Source organism: Molossus molossus, unplaced genomic scaffold (assembly GCF_014108415.1).
Source record: "Molossus molossus isolate mMolMol1 unplaced genomic scaffold, mMolMol1.p scaffold_m16_p_1, whole genome shotgun sequence".
NCBI classification, from domain to species: Eukaryota; Metazoa; Chordata; class Mammalia; order Chiroptera; family Molossidae; genus Molossus; species Molossus molossus.
In genome coordinates, this window is record NW_023425344.1 from 80184393 (window position 1) to 80205173 (window position 20781).

General features: G+C 36.9%; 2 protein-coding genes across 2 annotated transcripts in view; both read left to right on the plus strand.

The window, feature by feature from the left end:
• Positions 1-17046, plus strand: part of BANK1 (B cell scaffold protein with ankyrin repeats 1) — a 302010-nt gene extending 284964 nt beyond the window's left edge. The window contains exons 12-17 of the mRNA XM_036282317.1: positions 1738-1916; positions 6010-6073; positions 13947-13976; positions 14928-14983; positions 16225-16289; positions 16555-17046. Of these exons, the coding sequence (XP_036138210.1) occupies positions 1738-1916; positions 6010-6073; positions 13947-13976; positions 14928-14983; positions 16225-16284 (389 nt within the window). The 3' untranslated portion in view covers positions 16285-16289; positions 16555-17046. The remainder of the gene's footprint in view (positions 1-1737; positions 1917-6009; positions 6074-13946; positions 13977-14927; positions 14984-16224; positions 16290-16554) is intronic.
• Positions 10194-10890, plus strand: LOC118644022 (60S ribosomal protein L19). Its single transcript, XM_036239580.1, has one exon. It carries the CDS (start codon positions 10221-10223, stop codon positions 10809-10811), a length of 591 nt encoding a protein of 196 aa, XP_036095473.1. The 5' UTR covers positions 10194-10220; the 3' UTR covers positions 10812-10890.
• Positions 17047-20781: the final 3735 nt, after the last annotated feature.

The window sequence follows — 20781 nt, forward strand, 5'->3', positions numbered from 1 at the left end:
ATTGAATCGGAGTGTGGAGACCTATAAAAAGCAAAGGGTACAAGGAGCAAGACCTCAATTGTCATCTGTGCTTTTGGTTGCTGAACCAGGGAGCCCTCTGGCAGACTTGTGCATCTCCAATTCCCCTGGGATTTCATGCTTCGCCATCCCTGACGGAACGGATTTAGAGCACAGAAGCTGTTGACATCTTGTTAGTTCTGGGGAAATAGGACTTCTGAAGAGAAACGACAAGCCGAGAAAGCCCCATGGGATTCAGAATGTTTGGCCGTGGAGCAGTTTTAGGTGCCTGAATCTTTTCAGAAAGAAGCTCTCGCTGAATTCCTGTTCCCAGATTCCCTGCTAGAATTCTTTTCAAAACTGAGAGTGACATCAGAAGTCATTCCAAGACAGCCCTGAGGCTTAAATCTCCTTCACACACTTAAACCTGCTATAACGTACTTGAAACTTCCCTTTTCCAGACTAACCAATCCTTGTCTAACAGTCAAAGAATCCTTCTTACTACAGAATTTTAAAGCCTTTCCGTCTCCCCAGTCTGTGTCAGTCTGCTCTGATCTGGTTTTTTTTTAAATTATTTTTATTAATTCATTTTTGTTACAGATGTTTCTCCTCTTTTCCCCATTGACGTCCTCCTCCCCATCCCCCCACCCACCTACTCCTCAGCTTTGTTGTCTATTTCTTTGTAGAAGAAGGGACCCCAGTGAGGAGCGATTTCTCCAGGGACAGCTCATTTGTACACATGGGGGCAGACTACCTATTCTCTGCTTCTAGACTTTATGGGCATATTTAGATTTGACAGTGCAGAATATGTGTGCTGCTGCTGCTGATTAGTCACCCAGTCCCCCCTGAGATAAGACAGTAAGTATGTTGGACTTCATAGAAATATATAAATGAGAAGGTACAAACTCAAATGAGTTCTGCAGCCAGGCCAGTAGCACCAGTGTGATACCATCCAGTGACCATCAGGAGTAACAGGGAGCGGGGTAGCCAGGAGAGCACATAACATTCCTCAAGACAGGCAGGTGGTTCGTGGATATCCTCAAACACCACGTGGGCCAAATAAAACACTGAATTCACCCACGGTCTGCAGTCTGCTGGTGCTGCACTTCAGCCAGCTGCTGTGTGGCTTTAGCCACCCCACGCGGAAAATCGGACCATCCGATGTTCTTGTGCTGAACAAATAATACGTGGAATGCTCCAAAAGTAAACTCTTGAAAACAAAACAGTTTGCTACAAAATGAACAGCAATTATTTATTTTAAATCTTTCAGGAACAAACTTTCAAAGGACCCTAACCTTCTCGTGACATTAGGATTTTGAGATCTCTTTTTCCAAAGCTAAAGAGATTATTGTTATTCCACAAATCCTTATTATGATTTATTTAGTTAGTTTACTATATGGCAGACACTATGGTAAGTTTGTAAAGCAACCATCACCAAAAGACCATGCAGTTAGCACCGCCCACAGCTGGTACAGTGCAGAACTTTTGTTACAGTTATCCCTCTCCTCTTTCTTTTCAGTGATGCGATACATCATTTTTAACCAGAAATCCACATGCCCGGCACAACCATCCTTAGGGGGAAAAGAAAAATCATTACAAAATTTCTACTGATTTATTCTGTAACTGTTCATAGACCAGTAAGAGCAAGAAATGAAAGCTCCTTGTTTTTTAGAGAGTTTCTTTTCTTTTCCAGTTATCATAGATTCACCTCTTATTAAAACACACTCCCTAATATTGCAGACAGACCTCGGATGGAGAGTCAAGCCTTTTCCACTTTGAGGGGCTGCCTGTCTGCTGGACAAGAAGAACTCATCCTCCTGCAGGAGAAAGTGAAGAACGGGAAACTGTCTGTGGACCAAGCCCTTGAGAAATTTAAGCACTGGCAGATGGGAAAGACTGGCCTGGAAATGGTTCAGCAGGTAATACTGACCCCGACCCCTTCTGAAACAGTCTCTCGCTCACAGAGCTCCTTGCCTCTTTGTGAATATTGAGTCTTCACAAGACATACAGGTAACTGTTCTTTTGTTTTCAAATAGTCACAAAAATAAGGTGTTTTCCAACTACCAATTAAAAATTGATCATATCCAGACTTCATGTTTACAAACCACTGGTGAACTCAATGTTGGGACTCGATGTATTAGAGCTAATACCTAACCAGGCTGTCATGAGTAGAGTGAATGTTTTATGAATCTCATTGATGAAATTAGGGTGAAGCATCTTTAGACTAACATGTGCCCAGCATTCAGAAGAGTATTATATAGACCAGACTTAAAAGAAACAAGAAAGAGATTGAAATTGTATCAGGCAGTGTTCCTAAGTGCAATGTAGTAAGTATTCCCTTTTCTTCCATTTAAACTGCCAAGTGCGTTAACTTCAGATGATCTTAGTCTTGTCTTCTATAAATATATGTAATTTACATCCTGAGAGGGGACTGGAGTAGGTGGTTCAGAGATGAGAATGAAAACAAAACGCACCATATACACCCAGGACATTACTCAGGGAGGGGTATCAGACCTTATTCTATGTGTCCCAAAGGCCTTCCTATTTCCAAAACATTCCAACAGTTTTTGTCTTCTCATCACAGGATGTCCCAGTTCTTAGAAACCAGTTGTCAGGCAGCTGTTTGATGAAACACATTTAATTAGCTAGTTTAGACCAACGTATAAATAATAGCTTAATATGCGCTCTTTCTCAAGGGATTATATTTTATCTAAAAGTAATGCTTGGGAAGACAATGTAAACAATATGTCATATACACAGGAGATAGTTTAGGTAAAGGGACTGTCTCATTACATCTGAAATGACCCCATGCCAGAAACCCTCTTTCTCTAAAGGCAGCTCTGGTTGTGGGTTGGTGGTTACACGTGGTCTAGACTTTGCAGTGCTAAGCAAGGGCAGTGATTTTGCCACACAAATGCGAAAGAACGCTGATTGTAGAGTTTTGTGACTGATCACTGTTCATGCCCCTCAGTCTGTGCCAATACGATCACCATCAAACATCCCTCTTATCCTGAAATGGGTAAAACATGCTGAAGTGCAGACATACAAATCACTTTCACAGAAATGCTGGATTATATGAATTGTATTGAAATAAGTCAGCTGTACTTCATCCTCCTTAGACTTTACAATAATAAGGTTTACAATTTAGCCCTGACCGATTTGGCTCAGTGGTTGGAGCATTGGCCTGTGGACCAGAGAGTCCTGGGTTCGGTTCCCACTAAGGGCACATACCTCAGTTGCAGTTTGTCCCTGACCCTGTTGGGGTAGTGCAGGTGGCAGCCACTCGATGTGTCTCTCTCACATCAATGTTTCTCTCTCTCTCTTCCTCCCGCTCTATCTAAAGATAAATGCAAAATAATAATAATAATAATAAGGTTTACAATTTAGACTAATCCAACCTACATTCTTCTAGGAAATGACTTCACTAGTTATTTTATTAAACACTTAATTGTTTCTACTTGTTTGTATTTCTTTTTAATATTGTTTTGGAAAGAATTTAAGGTGGTCAGCACTCACTGCTTTGAGACTGATCCGATGTATCTAATATGAAGGGACAATGAGATAGTGAATATGGTTAGTTTTTATTCAAAACTAAACAAAAAAAATTAATCTCTATATTAAAAAACAGGCTTTAAGGTTACTATCCATAACAGCCAAAAGGTTAGTAATTCTCCAGGTATCAGTTACTAATTTTCCATCTGAGATATAACTGATATATAACATTGTGTAAATTTAAGGTGTTCAAAGTGTCAATCTGATACACTTATATATTGCAAAATGATTGCCACTATAGTGCTAGCTAACATTTCCATCATCACATAATTACTACTGGGGGGCAGGGGAAGGGGAGAACATTTAATATCTATTCTCTTAGCAACTTTTAAGTGTCATTTAATATAATTATTATGGTATACATTAAATCCCCATAACTTATAACTGAAAGTTTGTACCCTTTGACCAACATCTTATCACCCAATCCACCTAGTTCCTGGTGACCACCATTCTACTCTCTGTTTCTGCGTCTGACATTTTAAGATTCAACATATAAGTGATATCATATAGTATTTGTTTTTCTCTCTGACATTTTTTACTTAGCATAATGCCTTCAAGGTATGTCCACTTTCTTATGGTTAAAGAAAATTCCACTAAATATACTCTATGTAAAATGTATATATTCCATATATATATCATATCTTCTTTATCTGTTCATCCATTGACAGACATTGAGGTTACCTCTATTTCTTGGCTGTTGTTAATGATGCTGTAGTGAGCATGGGAGTGCCGATAGCTCCTGATACCCTGTTTTCACTCCTTCTGATATGTACTTAGAAGTGAGTTTGCTGGATGGTATGGCAGGTGAATTTTTAATTTTTCAGGAGGGTACATACCATTTTTCATAGTGGCTGAACCAATTTACATTCCTACCAGCAGTACTCAGGGTTTCCTTTTCTTCACACCCTGCTAACACTGTTCTCTCTTGTCTTTTTCATTATAGCCATTCTAACAAGCAGGAGGTAATTCTCAATGTGGTTTTGACTTGATTTTCCTTATAATCAGTGATACTGAACACCTTTTCATATATCTGTTGGTCATTCATATGTCTTCTTTGGAAAAATGTCTATTCAGTTCTTCTGCCCATTTTTTAACCAGATGACTTGTTTTTTTGCTATTGAGTTGTATGAGTTCTTTATGTACTTTGGATATTAAGCTCTTATCAGATATAAGATTTGCAAGTATTTTCTCCTATTCTATACTTTTTAATTTTATTGATGGTTTCTTTTGTTGTGTAGAAGCTTTTCAGGTTGATTAGTCATACTTGTTTGTTTTTCTTTTCTTTTACTGCTTGTGCTTTTGGGTATCATACCCCAAAAATGTTGCCAAGACCTATGTCAAGGAGCTTTTCCCCTACATGTTCTTAGTCCTTTATATATGGGCCTAGACAACAGTCAGAACAAAAAAAAGATTAATATTCTCCCTTTTATTTTTAACATACGTGGACACATTCAATCCCACTTTTCACTACTTCTTGTGTAGTTTACAAAAATATTCATTTGTACCCTGGGGGTTAATCTATCAGAGGTAACTATCAAGTTACGTTATTACTGACAGAGGCATTATCTTAGGAAATTAACAAGAAAAATGGCACAAACAGAGAGTTAATAATAGAAGAGTTTCTAGAATAACGAAGACCCGTGTAAAAACCCTGGAGCTGAAGGTGAGATGGTTGAGAAGGTAGAACCTTGCCTTTCATTGTCCTCACTCATGACCACTGAGTGCCTCAAGAACATTTGCTCCACTCTTGGATGGCAATGAAGACAACTCTCTGTTTAGAAAATGTAGTTTCTAGTTTCATGGGGAAACCCTTAAGAAAAAGTGCGGCTCTTGGATTTTCTTCTAAAAGAGGATTTTTGATTGTTAGCTTATTTTATATTGTGGTTAAAGAGAATCGATGTTCAAAGCAGAATGTTTGTAAAGCAAAGAATGATCACAGATTAGCTAAGAAGGGGAATCCAGTTATGTTTCCTTTGTTCCTGAGTCCCTAGTTCTTAGAAGGGGTTCCTGGGAAGGACTGTGTACTACAGAGGGTGGAGTGGGGCTCAGCGGCAGCAAGTCACCACTGTGTCCTTCTCCTGCTTTCGGTCACCACATAGCCAATGTAGACCCCTCAGGCATTAGAGCGTTAAAACAGCTCCAGAAAGAATTGGGCTATGGGTCCCAATCCTGACTCTTCCATGTATAACTGTGTGATTTGGAAAAGTTACTTAAGCTCCTGTATCTCAGTTTCCATCTGTGTGAAATGAGCTGATGACATTTTATATCTACTTCATGAAGTTGTGAGGATTAAAGAAGATTATACATGTAAAGTATCAAAGATAGTCACTGGGCCATTGTAAGTACCAAATTAGTATCCATTGGTCATGGTGGTACTGGTGATAGTGGTTGATGTGTCATCTTGATCCATGACAAATTTGTAAATCTTAATTTCTGGTTCCTGGTCATTTCCTCATTTAGGAGAAACTACGCCAACTGCGAGATTGCATTATTGGGAAGAGGCCAGAAGAAGCAAATGTCTATGGTAAGTAAAATTTGCCTATTATTTAAACATAATAGAGTAATGAAGTGGAAAAGGACATTGAAGTCAAGCAAGCCTGAGCTCATATCCACACTGCATCACTTCCCAGCTGGATGGCCACACAGTATCTCTAATCCCTGGTACTGAGGTTCCTCATCTGCAAAACAGGAATAATTATACATATCTTAAACTGGTTTAATAAGTTAACATATTAAATACTTTCACCTTCTCTGACCTATAATGTATGTTCAATAAGTGCTAGTTACGTTTTTCCTTGGATTTCAATGTAAGTTGAAAGCAAGATGATGCTCCTCTAGTTTTTATATATATATATATATGAGCCATTATAGAGAGTATTAAAATTTTTAAGGAGTCATACTTTTTTCATAAGATAGAATAGTCTCAATACAGTCAGTTCTCACAACTGTCCACATGTGGATCATTTTAAATTGCAAATCTCCTATTGCCTGGCCCTGTAGCTAGCATGCTTTTTGGTAAGGCAGATTCCCCTTGCTAATAATTAACAATTGCTCTTGGGGGGGGGGGCACTCATCTTAATGTTAATACAAACCAAACATTATTAAGATGGTAAATCTTCTCCAAAGATACACAACACATTGCAGAATTGAAAATAAATATGTTCTCACTATCTGACCATTCTTTCCCCCAAGTCTCTGCTCCAGCACAGATAATTAAAAGCTAACAGCCACTAGCAAAGCTTGAAATCTTTCATCTCTTCCATTTTCAATAATATTGCATAGCTTTTAGCTAGTGCTTCATATTGAAAGTCACCCTGTTAACATTCATTTTCTTTTTATATTATTGGGTTGTTATCTACTTTTCCATAGAGAATTCTTCAAGCTCTCTTGGAAATGTTGTCTAAAACAGAAATACTTTCTAAAATAATTGAAGTCATAAATAACTTATTTATGAGACTACTTTACAAATAACTAAGTTCTACAGCCTTTCATTCTAATGTGGAATAAGATGAAAATGTTAATATAGTATAAAATTACAAAATATATAAATAATTTTACTAAGGAACTTTAGTAGTAGTAGCTAATATTTATTGACTATCTATGATATTACCTTATACATTTCTTACAATAACATTTTGAGGTAGTCATTATTTCTAATTTATAAATAAGGAAACTAAGACTCTGAAACACTAAGATACCCAAAGACACACAGATTAGAAACCACAAACTATTTCTGTTTTGATTCCAAAATCAATGTTCTTAATCACTGGTGTCCTGATTAGAAATCAACTAGCTCCCCTTCCAGCCAAAGTGGAGTAATTCACCCACGTACAGAACACTAATATTGGGCAAAAATATGATGCAGTTTACTAACCAATATGAGTGGACAATAGACAACCTAAGGCTATATTTCCAGAGACAAGCAAAGCTTATGTGGTAGCTCTCATGATTCCCAGAGACTGATTTCCTGACTACAGTCTGTGCAAAACAAGGTAGTCCTGTTTCACTGAGGAGACAAAGATCAGAGTTCAGGGCAGCTGATTTTTCTGGAGTGTGGGTCACTGAAGCAGTAGCTGTGTAGAGGTAGCCTCAGGCAGAGTGAAAGACTCCACAGGTCTGTGCCTGAGAGATGAACTTTACAGGTGCAGAACTAGACCGCTCAAAGCACGCAAGATAGCAGTTTCTAGGGTACTGAATGCAAAACACAGACTCTCAAGTTTGAGTAGAGTTAGGGAATATCCATGCTGGTATATTTGAGTTTTTGCCCAGCCAGAGTGGAAAGGTCTCCTTAACACTCTGTTAAAATATCTGGTATCCTGCTGTGATATCAAGAAATGTAAGGAGTAAGAACTATGACTTAGGGTAAGATCTACTCTAGACTTGCCATAACAAAGTCTAAAACAAAGTCTCTGTAAAATCTACATGGCAGACAGACAAACAAACAAACAAAAACAACCAAATATGTTATATCTACCTGGCATATATTTTTTTCAGTGTTCTTTATTTCTTAGAGGGGATCTGAATTTGTTTTCAATATCCCTCACATTATATGACATTTTTAGCATTTATTTTATTAAAATTTTATTGTCTGTGAATTCTCTGATTTTATTTATCTGAAAATATATTTCAATAGAATATTTTAAGGATATTTTCTCTGGATATACAATTCCAATAGGTCATTTTTATGTTTAGTACTTCAATGATATTAGTACATTTCCTCCATTGTTTCTGTTAAGAAATTAGTGAATATTCTTATCCTTTTTTTATATATGAAATGTGATTTTTTTCCTCTGGCTGCTTTCAAGAATATCTCTTTATTTTGGCTTGAAGTAGTTTGCCTATATGAAGTCCTCATAACTGTTATGCTATTTGTAGTTTTTTGAAGTTCTTGGAACTGTATGGAAGCCGTTTACATTAAAATTATCAAGTTTTGGTCATTATTTATTTTAAAATATTTTGTCCCAAACTCTCTCTTGTCTCCTCTGGAACTTGAATTATATTAATGCTAGAATATGCTATAATGTTCTACCTGTCTCTGAAGCTCTGTTCTCTTTAAAGATTTTTATCTTCCTGGTCATCATATTGGATTATTTAATTGATTTGTCTTCAACTTTATTAACCCTCTCTTATATCCAATCTGTTGATATGCTCATCTGATAGTTTTATTTTTTTATTATAATTCCTACAATTTCCATTTGGTTCTTTTATACAGTTTCAATAATTTGCTGAGATTTCCTATTTATTTACTCCTTAAAACCTTATTTTTTATTAAGTTAATTATGTTTATCAAAGCTGCATTAAAGTCTTTGCTAAAGTCAACAATGGGATCATCTCAGGTGTGTATAGTGATAGTTTTCTTTTGCTTTTCTATGAATTACATTTTCTTGTTTCTTTGTATTTCTTCCTTTTAAAAAATTAGTTCTGGAATTATAGATCATTTGTTGTATATTTGGGATTCTATAATATTCTTCTCATGAGAGTAGGTTCTTGTTTTAGCAGGTAGTTTGATTACTGACATGAATTTCTGTAGGCTTGGTTTTATGCTTTTTTTGGTGTCGACCTATAGAAAGCCCCATGTCCTTTCTAAGGCCCTTCGTGGGACTAAGCCTACACTTAAGTTGGGAGTTATAACATATAACATAGAAAAAGATATCAAAACAATAATGCAAAGATAGTGGGTAAAGGTAAGTGGAATTACATGGTGGTAAAATTTTATATGATGAAGTTCAAAGTGTAGAATATGAAGAATCAGGTATAAAGAAGAGGAAAGGATAAGGTAGGAAGTATGAAGTGTCAAGTGTAAGGCATGAAGCACGAAGATGTACACTGTTGTCTCTAAATGTACTCTGATATGTTAAGGATGCATGTTTTAGTTATAAAGCAATTATGAATAGATGATAGATAGATAGATAGATAGATAGATAGATAGATAGATAGATAGATAGATAGATAGATAAACTGAGCACTGAAAAGCCATTTTATACCCCAAAATTAAAGCAGAAAGGTAGTAAAAGAGGAATATGAATAAAATAGTTTAGTTTAAAAAATAAGAACAAAATAGTAGTATTAAACTGAGTCATATTAATAATTATATTAAATAAAAATGGATTAAATAATTCATTAAAAGGTAGACATTTTCACACCCAGCCAGTGTGGCTCACTGGATTGAGAGTCATCCGATGGGACTGAGAAGTCCTGGTTAGTTTTCAGTCAGGGCAGATACCTGGGTTGTGGGTTCGATACCCAGTAGGGGGCATGTGAGAGGCAGCCAGCAGCCAATTGATGTTTCTCTCTCACATCAATGCTTTTATTTCTCTCTCCCTTCCTTTCTCTCAAAAAAAGTCAATAAAAACATATTAAATTTAAAGAGCCCTGGCCAGTTTGGCTCAGCGGTTAGAGCGTCGGCCTGCGGTCTGGAGAGACCCGGGTTCGGTTCCCGCTAAGGGCACGTACTTCGGTTGCAGTTTGTCCCCGGCCCTGGTTGGTCGTGCGGGTGGCAGCCACTCGATGTGTCCCTTCACATCCATGTTTCTCTCTCTCTCCTTTCCTCTCTCTCCCTCCCACTCTATCTGTACAAAAAAAAAAAAAAAATGGAAAAATATCCTCGGGTGAGGATAAAAAAAAAAAAAAAAAAAAAAGAGTTCTTTCCTTTCGTCGCTGCGGCAGCAGCCATGAGTATGCTTAGGCTTCAAAAGAGGCTTGCCTCCAGCGTCCTCCGCTGTGGCAAAAAGAAGGTCTGGTTGGACCCCAATGAGACCAATGAAATCGCCAATGCCAACTCCCGTCAGCAGATTCGGAAGCTGATCAAAGATGGGCTGATCATCCGGAAGCCTGTAACTGTCCATTCTCGGGCTCGATGCAGGAAAAACACCTTGGCCCGCAGGAAGGGCAGGCATATGGGCATAGGTAAGCGAAAGGGTACTGCCAATGCTCGAATGCCTGAGAAAGTAACCTGGATGAGGAGGATGAGAATTCTTCGCCGGCTACTCAGAAGATACCGTGAATCCAAGAAGATCGACCGCCACATGTACCACAGCCTGTACCTGAAAGTGAAGGGTAACGTGTTCAAAAACAAGCGGATTCTCATGGAACACATCCACAAGCTAAAGGCAGACAAGGCTCGCAAGAAGCTTCTGGCTGACCAGGCTGAGGCCCGAAGGTCTAAGACCAAGGAAGCTCGCAAGCGCCGTGAAGAGCGGCTCCAGGCCAAGAAGGAGGAAATCATCAAGACTCTGTCCAAGGAGGAAGAGACCAAGAAATAAAGCTTTGCCTCTCTTACCTGTACATAGTGGCCTTGGCAATTACATGGATCAATCATTTAATAAAAGTAGCCTTCATCTGTCAAAAAAATAAAAATAAAATAAAATAAAATAAAAAGAAAAAAAGCAGACATTTTTAGACTGGATAAAAAAGTAATACCCAATTTTATGCTGTCCAAAAGACATGTATTTTAAGTATAAGACACAAATAGGTTGAAAGAAAAGGATAAGAAAGCTGACATAGCTATATCAATACAAGAAAAGAAACTTCAATACAAACAGTATTACAAAAGATAAAAGAGGATATTACAAAATGATAAAAGGGCAGTTCACTAGGAAAATATAAAAATCCTAAATATTTGTTTCCTTTATACTATAAATGTATTTATGAGTTTTATCAAAACTCATGAAGCAAATTTTAATAGTACTCAGAAATGTTTTTACCTTTTTCTTAGTAATGAAAATAACAACTATACAAAAAACAGTAACAATATAGAAGATCTAAACAATACTATCAACTGACTTGATTTAATTGACATTTATAGAACAAGCCATTGAAAATATTTAGATGTTTGTTTAAGGTGTACATGGAAGATTCACAAGATAAGAAATTGGCTAGAGTATCAAAACTCTTTCAATGAATTTCAAAAGATTGAAATTTTCAGAGTATTTCTCTGAGAGATTTATTTTTTGAAATCTTTATATTCTTTTACCACAACAGAAATCTATTACAATTTAATTTTAAAAATTAGAAAATTTTCTCAAAATATTTAGGGATTAAATATGTTTCAAAATAACCCATATATCAAATAAGAAATCACAAGAAAAGATTTCAACTTTGATAATAATGAAAAATAACATAGAAATTTGTGAATACAACCAAAACAGTACTTAGAAATATATAACTATAAATGTTATAGTAGAAAAGATGAAATCTTAAGATCAATAATCTAAGTTTGCACCTTAGGAAACTAGAAAATGTAAAGCAAACTCAATCCAAAAAAGGTACAAGGAAAAAAAAATAAAGATACAAAATTGATGAAAGATATGAACAATAGAGAAAAATTTTAAGACCAAATATTCTTTATTTCAAAAAATAACTAAAATTGTAAGCCGATGGCAAAAATAAACATGGGGACAAAAGAGAAAACAAGACTTACCTATATCTAGAATATAATGAGGCCATTACATCTTGGCCGGTTTTTCTCAGTGGTTAGAGCGTTGGCCCTCGGACCAGAGAGGCCCGGGTTCAGTTCCCACTAAGGGCACGTACCTCTGTTGCAGTTTGTTCCCAGCCCTGGTTGGGTCATGTGGGTGGCAACCACTCAAAGTGTCTCCCTCACATCGATGTTTCTCTCTCTCTTTTTCCCCCTCTCTCCCTCCTGCTCTATCTGAAGATAAATGCAAAAAAAAATGTCCTCAGGTGAGGATAAAATAAATAAATAAATAAAATAAATGAAACTATTACAACAAATACTACAGAAAATAAAATGATACTAACAAAATACAATTAAGTATATGTCCATCTAAAAACATTCACAAAAAGCATATGTCCATCTAAAAACATTTAACAACTTGAAATCTTTCCTGCACGAAGTCAAGAACCCACACATTCCAAACCATGCTGGGGCAAACCTGCCTGGGATGAGCTGCCGCTGCCCACTGCTCCCTTGGTTGCAAGTTTCCTCAAAATCCTTAGACCTCAGGAGAAAGAAAGCAAAATTACACACCTGAGGAAAGGGTGGGACACAGGCGTGCTCAAAGGAGAGCATGCACTGGGTCCTTTGTCTTGAGAGTTTTATCTGTTTTTTGCAGGGGGACATTTTAGGGGAGGTCTCAGTCACAATATTCAACAGCTTTTCAGGTGTGTTTTTCAATAAGCTGATGTGTCAAAACGAGAATAGTGGGGTTTGGGATCATTCTCTGGTCAGCTTTCCCTCTATCTTGGATTTGTTCAGCTCTAATTGGGGGTTTTATTGTTGTTGTTATTTATCTGTTCTAGGGTTTGGCTGGCACAGTGGCACTAACTGAGTTTCTGTTACCTCTCTCCCTCACTAGGGTGATTTAAGCTACTTACTCTCTGGTTGGGGAGGAGAGAGGTAAACCATCTGCTTCTAAGTGCCTTTGGTTAGGGGAGATAAGAGCTTGTGATTTATTAGCTAACTGCTAATAGCTCAGCTGTTAGTTTAAATATTTTGTCTCTGTTTCTCCAATTGCCTTGCCAGGGAATTTTCCTAGCTTATTCCTCAACCTGCCTCACTTACCATTCAGCAATAAGAAAGAATACATTCTATTGCACACAACAACATGAATGAATCTCACAGATACTATGCTGAGTGAAAGATACTAGACACAAGGAAGTAGGCACTGTAAGGCTCCATTTACTGTAAGATTCCATTAATGTATCTATGATTCTAAGTAAAACTAATCTAACAGAGATAGAGATCATATCAGGAGTAATGATGGGGTGAGGATAGATATAGGGGGCACAAGGGGATTTTCTGTGGAGGAGAAATGTTCTCTATGCTAACCAGCTGTATAGGTTTGTCAAAAGTATACAATTAAAAATGTTTGAAATGGCCCAGCCAGTGTTGCTCAGTGGTTGAACTTTGGCCCATGCATCAAGATGTCACCAGTTCTATTCCCTGTCAGGTCACATGCCCAGGTTGTGGCCCCAATCCCCAGTAGGAAGCATGCAGGAGGCGGCCAATCAATGTTCTCTCTCATTGATGTTTTTATCTTTCTCTCCCTTTTCTTTCCTCTCTTTCTAAAATTCAATAAATAAAAAACCTTTTTCTTTTTAATATTTGAATTGTACTGTATGTAATTATTACTGAATAATGCTAATTTCAAAAAAAATGAAGTAGCCCATGCTAAAATAATATCAAAGCAGGAGGGCCAGGTTTTTTATTGTGTCAAACACATCTAAAATCATAATACCTGGGGGAAAGCACAGGAGGAAGAAAGACAGAAGTAATGAAAGACATGGTTTCTCACACTTAGTGGGTGCAGGTTAGTATTTTTTAAATCAGATTGTGAAATTTCATGCTCACCTGAAAGATAAGTAGTCAAACAATAAAAAGAATACATATTGAGCAAAACTCAATAGAATGTGTCTATTTGTTTTTTATCTTCTAGATAAGCTCACCATTGTACACCATCCAAATGGTAAGTGCTTGATATTTATTGGCGGCTTTAGGACTTAGTAAACCAGTTTCTATATGAATTAAACCTAATGTGATCAGGCAGATCAGTGTATAATCACACATAGTATTGGTATGCAAAAACACCTGACAACCAAAATAAACTGTGCGGTGGTTCTGGAATAGCGATGCTAGAGGCTTTGTTATATGGCGAAAGAAGCTTGTACTTTGAACTCTGATGGATCTGGCTGTTAGGCCTCAGTCTCCTCATATGTAAAATGTAGACAAGAATTCTACCTTGGGAATTGCTTTAAAGCTATATGTAAATAAGAGCTGATGTTTGATGAGTGGAAGTTTTGATAGAGCTAATGAAATCGGAGTAACACTTAAGAGAATGATTCACTTTAGTGTGACGGCAAGGAACGTGTGCAGAATGTTGGGAGGGCAAAAAGGAAATGAAGGTCAGCGAGGCAGCTGTTGGATAATCTAGAAGCAACTGTCTATGGCCTAAACCAAAATAGTGACTGTGGGACTGCAGAAGCAAAGAAGAGAGCAGTGTGTCTGGAATGGAAAACGAGAAGCCTATGCTAAAGGCAGGAGGGCAGTAGCATGAGCCAATGGGATGTAGCAGGAATCATTTTTCTTAAAAACTATATTTTGCAATTGGCAAATCTTGGCAAATGGGGGAAAAGCAAAAAGGAAGAAGGCATACTCAAATGGAGGTTGTTATTCAAAGGTGTTAGATTGTGTCTGAGCTGAAGTGACTTCTCAGCATCCTACCCAAGTCAATCTCTGTGGGCAGGAGAAATTAATGCGATACTTGCCAACGGTGCCTTTCTAATATGCCCTTTTATCTCCTTAGTAATTTTTCTCTTTATCCATATTCTTTGCATATATAAGTTTTTAAAGTTCTGAGTAAATGAATTGTTAAGTGTGTGAATGACTAAAGAGATAGTAACAGAGTTTATATTCCTAGGTAATGAAAGTGTCCACAGTGAAAATACTTTATATAGCATACCCTTCGGCAATAAGGTAGGTTGTATTTATCTTGATTTTTATAAAATGCATAATGAAATTTTTGTTGAGAAAGCACAAGAGCCTTCTCCTTTGATTATGCTTTGAAACATTCTGAAAACATGAATAAAACAGTTTACATAAGCATTTGTGTGCAAAATCCATGAGCAGTAATTTAAAGAAATTATTTGGAACAAAGCAAGGAAAGAACTTGATCAAAGGAAAAAGGCAATGAAGCCAAAGTGTAGCTTAATTCCTCATGTATGGACCAAAGAGCTCTTAGAGGAGGTATGAAGACATCATCTTTAGCAAGAGGAACATGATGAATCTATTTGAACCACAATGTAGGCAGTCCTGAAAGTCTACTTATAGGAAAAGAAATGTAACTCCAAAATATTGTTTTTGTGAATATGCATTACTTCACATTGTAGAGTGAACTAAAAATAAATTGCTAATGAGAAACTAAAAATAACACTAAACAAAGACAGCGGCAATCGAAAACCAAGACCAGTTCAACACAACACTGATAATGACCTGAACACAAATTTACCTTCATAAAAATTGTTATTCCAACTATCAGTATATGTGATGTAGGGAATTTGCTGTTATTCTAGGTCATATAGCAGCTGGATTTCTTGTTAAAATACAGAATTAGAGCCCTTCGTAAGTTCTCATAATAAACCAATTTTAGTGTACCAGATTTTAATAACACTAATCTCTTTAATGTTTCATATAAATCATAGGTAATCATAAAAACCATTCACTCTAAAGAACTAATTGAAGTATTTACATTTCTGGATCATTCTGGGGCCCACCAATGGGCTACAGACCTAATGAGTATACAATATATAGATTCATTCAACTCATTTGGCTCTAGCAGAATTATGGAATAACACCTAGGCCTAGGAATTTATGAAAATATTTTTGTCAAACAAAGATCCTTCTATGAAATCTACCGGGCTGTATAACCATGACATGTTATTTTGGAGTAAGATTTTAAATAAGAGAGAAAAATACAAATTCCCAACACATGGGCTGTTCTCCATCAAAATGGAAATGAAATTTGAACTCAAGGACTTCGATGAAGCTGAGTTTTACAATGCTTCTTTCCTTTTAAGATGGAGGATTGCTTTGTCAGTTGCCTCTACAAAGCTGTGTTTTCATGACTGTGAAAGGCAACGATGACTTTATCATGTTTCTTTGCTCAGCCTTAAAAATGGAGAAATGCTAGCTAACTCTTTATCTTTTTTCTTTCTTAGGCTCCTGCTCGATTCCAAGTCGAAAAGGAATTTGGCTTCTGTTGGAAAAAAGATCACTAAGAAAGGTAAAAAAAAAAAAAAAAAAAAAAGCAGTATTTTTAAAAAACCTAAAACAGACTTATTGGGGACTTGAAAGAATCATTTGTCTAGCAAACAGAATACTCTAAATGTTTCAGTTTCTTCTCCTGAACGAATAAACACATGTATTTTTCAAGCCAAAGGTGATTATTCCTTAGAAAGATTTATGTAAGGAGGTGATTTTATGCTAGCTAATCAATTTCAACTGATGATCCATTATTCACTAATACATTTCCTGTGATCTTGTTTCAGGTTATTATAATGAAACAAGAATCTGCAGACACTGTGCTTTCTGGATGAAGCAAGTTTGTATTTGCATTGCCGGCTGTCTGCAGGGCAAATCCGTGCTATGAAAGAGAAAGCAGTCCTCCGGATTTCAGATTTTATTATTGCCACCATTTATTGACATTGTATCTGCTTCAGATGGGCATATCAAGCCTAACATTGAATGCCATAGAGCAATTGCATTCTTTGACAATGAAATTCTTGCGTTTTTCAATGCACTTTCTCACTGAAGCAGCTATTTTCCATTTTGAAAATCGAAGCGAAAGCAGAGCAGCAAAGTTAAATGCTCTGTATCAGTTATTAGACCTGTTTTAGGCACTAACCTTAATAAATTACTCCTCCTGTCCTTAGAACAACCATGAAAATACAGATTTGTTTAGTATATATTTGCCTTTTAAGTGGCTGGTCCATTTTCTGAACTTCTCATATTCAAAACTATTATTGTCACATCATGTTTGCAGAAACCTTCCTATATTTTAGTTCTTATTTGCATATAAACCTGAGAATATTATTTTTCTAACTGTTTTTAATCTCATATTAATATTCATTTCTACAACCTATATCCCTAATTAAAAGACTTCCAATTTTATCAACTCATTTCTTAGACACAATTTATTAGCTCAGAATAGAAAGTGGTTTTACCATCCTCAGATTTTCACGCACAATTGCTGCAAATAAAATGAATGTTTAAAGCTATGTCTGACTTTTCAAAATCACTGCATAAAAACTGACTACTAAATTCTTCTGCTTACTGGTTTACAGAAACATCTACCAAAATTATTTGAAAACAAGTGAACTTGATTAATTTCACTGTATAGGGCCCAAAAAGTAGAATAAACACAAATAATGTTTTTCTAGCTTCTAGACGCTGATAGAAATGTCTATTTTTTTTTGTGATTCTAAAAATTGTTGATCATAGGTTTCTCAAGACTATTAACATTCTTAAATAAATTTGTTTTAAAAAATAATACAGTTTAGTGAATCCCTATATAAGCAGCTTTTGATTATTATATTTAAAAATTCAGTCAATAGTTTCACATGCAAGCTTTCAAGAAATGGCATGCTGTTCCACACACTGAACCCCTATGTCTATGGATGGTTGAACCCAAATATTTCGGGAAAGCAATAGGAAAACTGGCTGTTTTTCTATAACTTTCTCCATTTATAAAATCCAAATGTATGCATCATCTGTAAAGTTAAAATTTCCATATTAGCCTGTAACTGATGCCTACAGTTTCATGATTAGCTTATTAAAAATGTGAAATCCACTGACAAATAAAATGTTAACTTTCCTGATTATAATACAATTAGATCATCTTTTACCTGAGACTCAGTTAAGGGTGCAAGAAAAGGGCAGGAGATAAGGCCTGAAGTTATTCATATCTTTAAGGTAGATGGAAATCTTAATTTGGGATCTCTAAAATACTACCTTATGAACTGGGCTAACTTAGAATAAAACCATGGCAAAAAGTCCAATTAATAGCCTCTTTCCCTACACACCCTGGCCCTTGAAATCTTACTCTTTTGTCATCACAAAGACACATGAAAAAAGAAACATAAAAATCTCCCTGTGCTTCCTTTACCATGGCTGCTTAGCCTTTACCAGAGCAAGAACGTTGGTTAGACAAGGTTGGGGGATCAGGGGGAGGCCAGATCATACCTGTTGCATGAAAGGAAAAGATAAAAATAGAGAAATGCCAAGGCAGAGAAAAGGTAACTCAAGTTTAGAAATGATCCCAAATATAAATACTCCATAGGAAGCAATATTTTTAATCCCTGGGCTTTGTCCCTAACATATAGAATGCTGTCCATCAAATGAGAGCCACGCAACAGAAGCTTTGCCTTCATGATGAAAAATCACAGGACAGGGCAGAGGGGCAGGGATGTAGACGAGAAACATGTGACCTTTCCTGGGAGGTTTGGGACATTTCTCGAAGAGACCTAGTCACTGCCAGAAAGGAGAGAACCTCCATGAGAGAGCTTTGGAGGCTTTTCTGCTGATTCTGGAAGTCTGAGCTGCCTATAGCTAATATACTTGATCCTTTTCTTCATGCCTTCCTCAAATCAGGTTTGGTCCCAAGCCTTTATTCCTAACGTTAGCCAAGAGTCAGCCTCTTCCTCAGGTTCCTTAATTTACCATGACTCTGACTTCTAGAGAAATATGAACAGGTACTGAATGTTATCAAAGGAGTTTTATGTTTAATATTTATTTCTTTCTTTTTCCATTAGTCATTTTTCTATGATAACAAAGAGGAAGCATCTAGACCAGTAGTTTTCCAAGGAGTCAATTTTGTTCTCTTTGCCCTGGGCATTTGTCAATATCTGGAGACATTTTTAATGGTCATAATTACAAAGAAGGTAGTCCTGGAATCTAGTATGTAGACAAGGGATGCTAATAAACAGGACAGAGAAGTTTTCCAGTCCAAAATGTCAAAAGTGAAGAGGTTGAGAAACCCTGATTTAGACTACAAAGTAAAATGAGGTTAGCACTTAAAAAGTGTTGTTAAACTAAAAGCAGCTAACTTTATACAGAATTTTCTGAAAGTGGAAACCTTTATGAGAGCATAAACGAATGTCTTTCTTTTAGAATACAAATGGCTTAAGTTTAAATGGATCCTTAAATACTCAAAAGAATGCTTGACTCGAATACATTTTCATAAATCAAACATTAGATCATTCTACCAATGGAGACCCCAATTTTTAGACTTTTCTTAGTATTTTTCTAATGAGAATGACCTTGCCATTTGTGTCATTATTATATCCTATTGGACACCAAGTATTTGCTCATTGGAGTTCCTTCTCATTTTCTATAATGCTCATGGGGTCTGATTTTATTAACTTGGACTTACCTGAATTTTACTGCACATTGCTTTTCTAAATGGGTAAATATTTAGAAGAGAGATTTGTACCATGAGCCTGCTACTGTGGGTCCCAGCAGATGAGCACAGAGTTGATCTGAGACCCTGTTGCAGCCCTAGGTGTAGCTGTACCAGCCACACTTGCCAGCTGCCTTGCTCTGTGGGGCTGACCTTCAAAGGCAGGGATGATCACCTAAACAACAGCAAAAGGCAAGATTCTCAATACAATTGACCTCAAATGTATACATTTTAGTGCACAATTTCTTCGATATTTCCATCCTCAAAATGCAGACGATAACGCTTGTTACACAATTTTATGGGTTTTAGATGACGTCATGAACTACATGAGCAGGACAGTACCACATTCCAGAGCATGAGCTTTGAAGTTAGCATGGCCTGTTTGAATATTGGCTCAGATGTGTCCTCGTTGTGCAAACTAAGCCAGGTTGTCAGTCTCTCGGAGCCCTGTTTGATCATTGGTAAAATGGTGTTAATGATACCTACATTAGCATAGTTTGAGAATTAAATGTAAGGAGATCAGTTAATTAATTTATCATTCAAAGAGGACGTTTTGATGGTAAATGAAGTAGTGTTAATAAGTATGATAAAAAAGAAAACAGGCATGAACCAGGACTACCTTTCACATAAACTATGATATATGGTTATTTTACTAAAAGGAGATGTAAGTGCTTGGAACATTTGACTTGGAGTAAATTGTCAATGAAGATCGTTTGCAAAAAAAATGATCCTCTTTGAAATGTGATACACGAGGCTGACTTGTTATCTGACTGGCTCTGAAGCCCAGCCTTTAGCATATGATTCACATCCATATCATTATTTAAAAGAACCTATGGGGCCCTGGCTGGTTTGGCTCTGCGGTTAGAGCATCAATCTATAGACTGGTGAGTCCTGGGTTTGATTTCCGCTAAGGGCACATACTTCGGTTGAAGTTTGTCCCTGGCCCCACCAGGGTCATGTGGGTGGCAGCCACGCGATGTGTCTCTCTCATGTCAATGTTTCTCTCTCTCTCTTCCTCCGTCTCTCCCTCCCCCTCTATCTGAAGATAAATACAAAAATATCCTCGGGTGAGGATAAAAATAAATAAATAAATAAAAGAACCAATGAGTCCGGCTGATGTGGCTCAGTGGTTGAACATCAACTGATGCACCAAGAGGTTGCTGGTTCGATTCCCAGTCAAGGCACATGCCCAGGTTGTGGGCCTGATCCCCAGTGGGAGGCATGCAGGAGACTGCCAATCGATGTTCTCTCTCATCGATGTTTCTATTTCTCGCTCCCTCTCACTTTCTCTCTCTCTAAAATCAATAAAGGAAAAAAA

Bases quoted from the DNA above. Each gene is read 5' to 3' on its own strand.
- LOC118644022 (XM_036239580.1), top strand. From the start codon at position 10,221: ATGAGTATGCTTAGGCTTCAAAAGAGGCTTGCCTCCAGCGTCCTCCGC.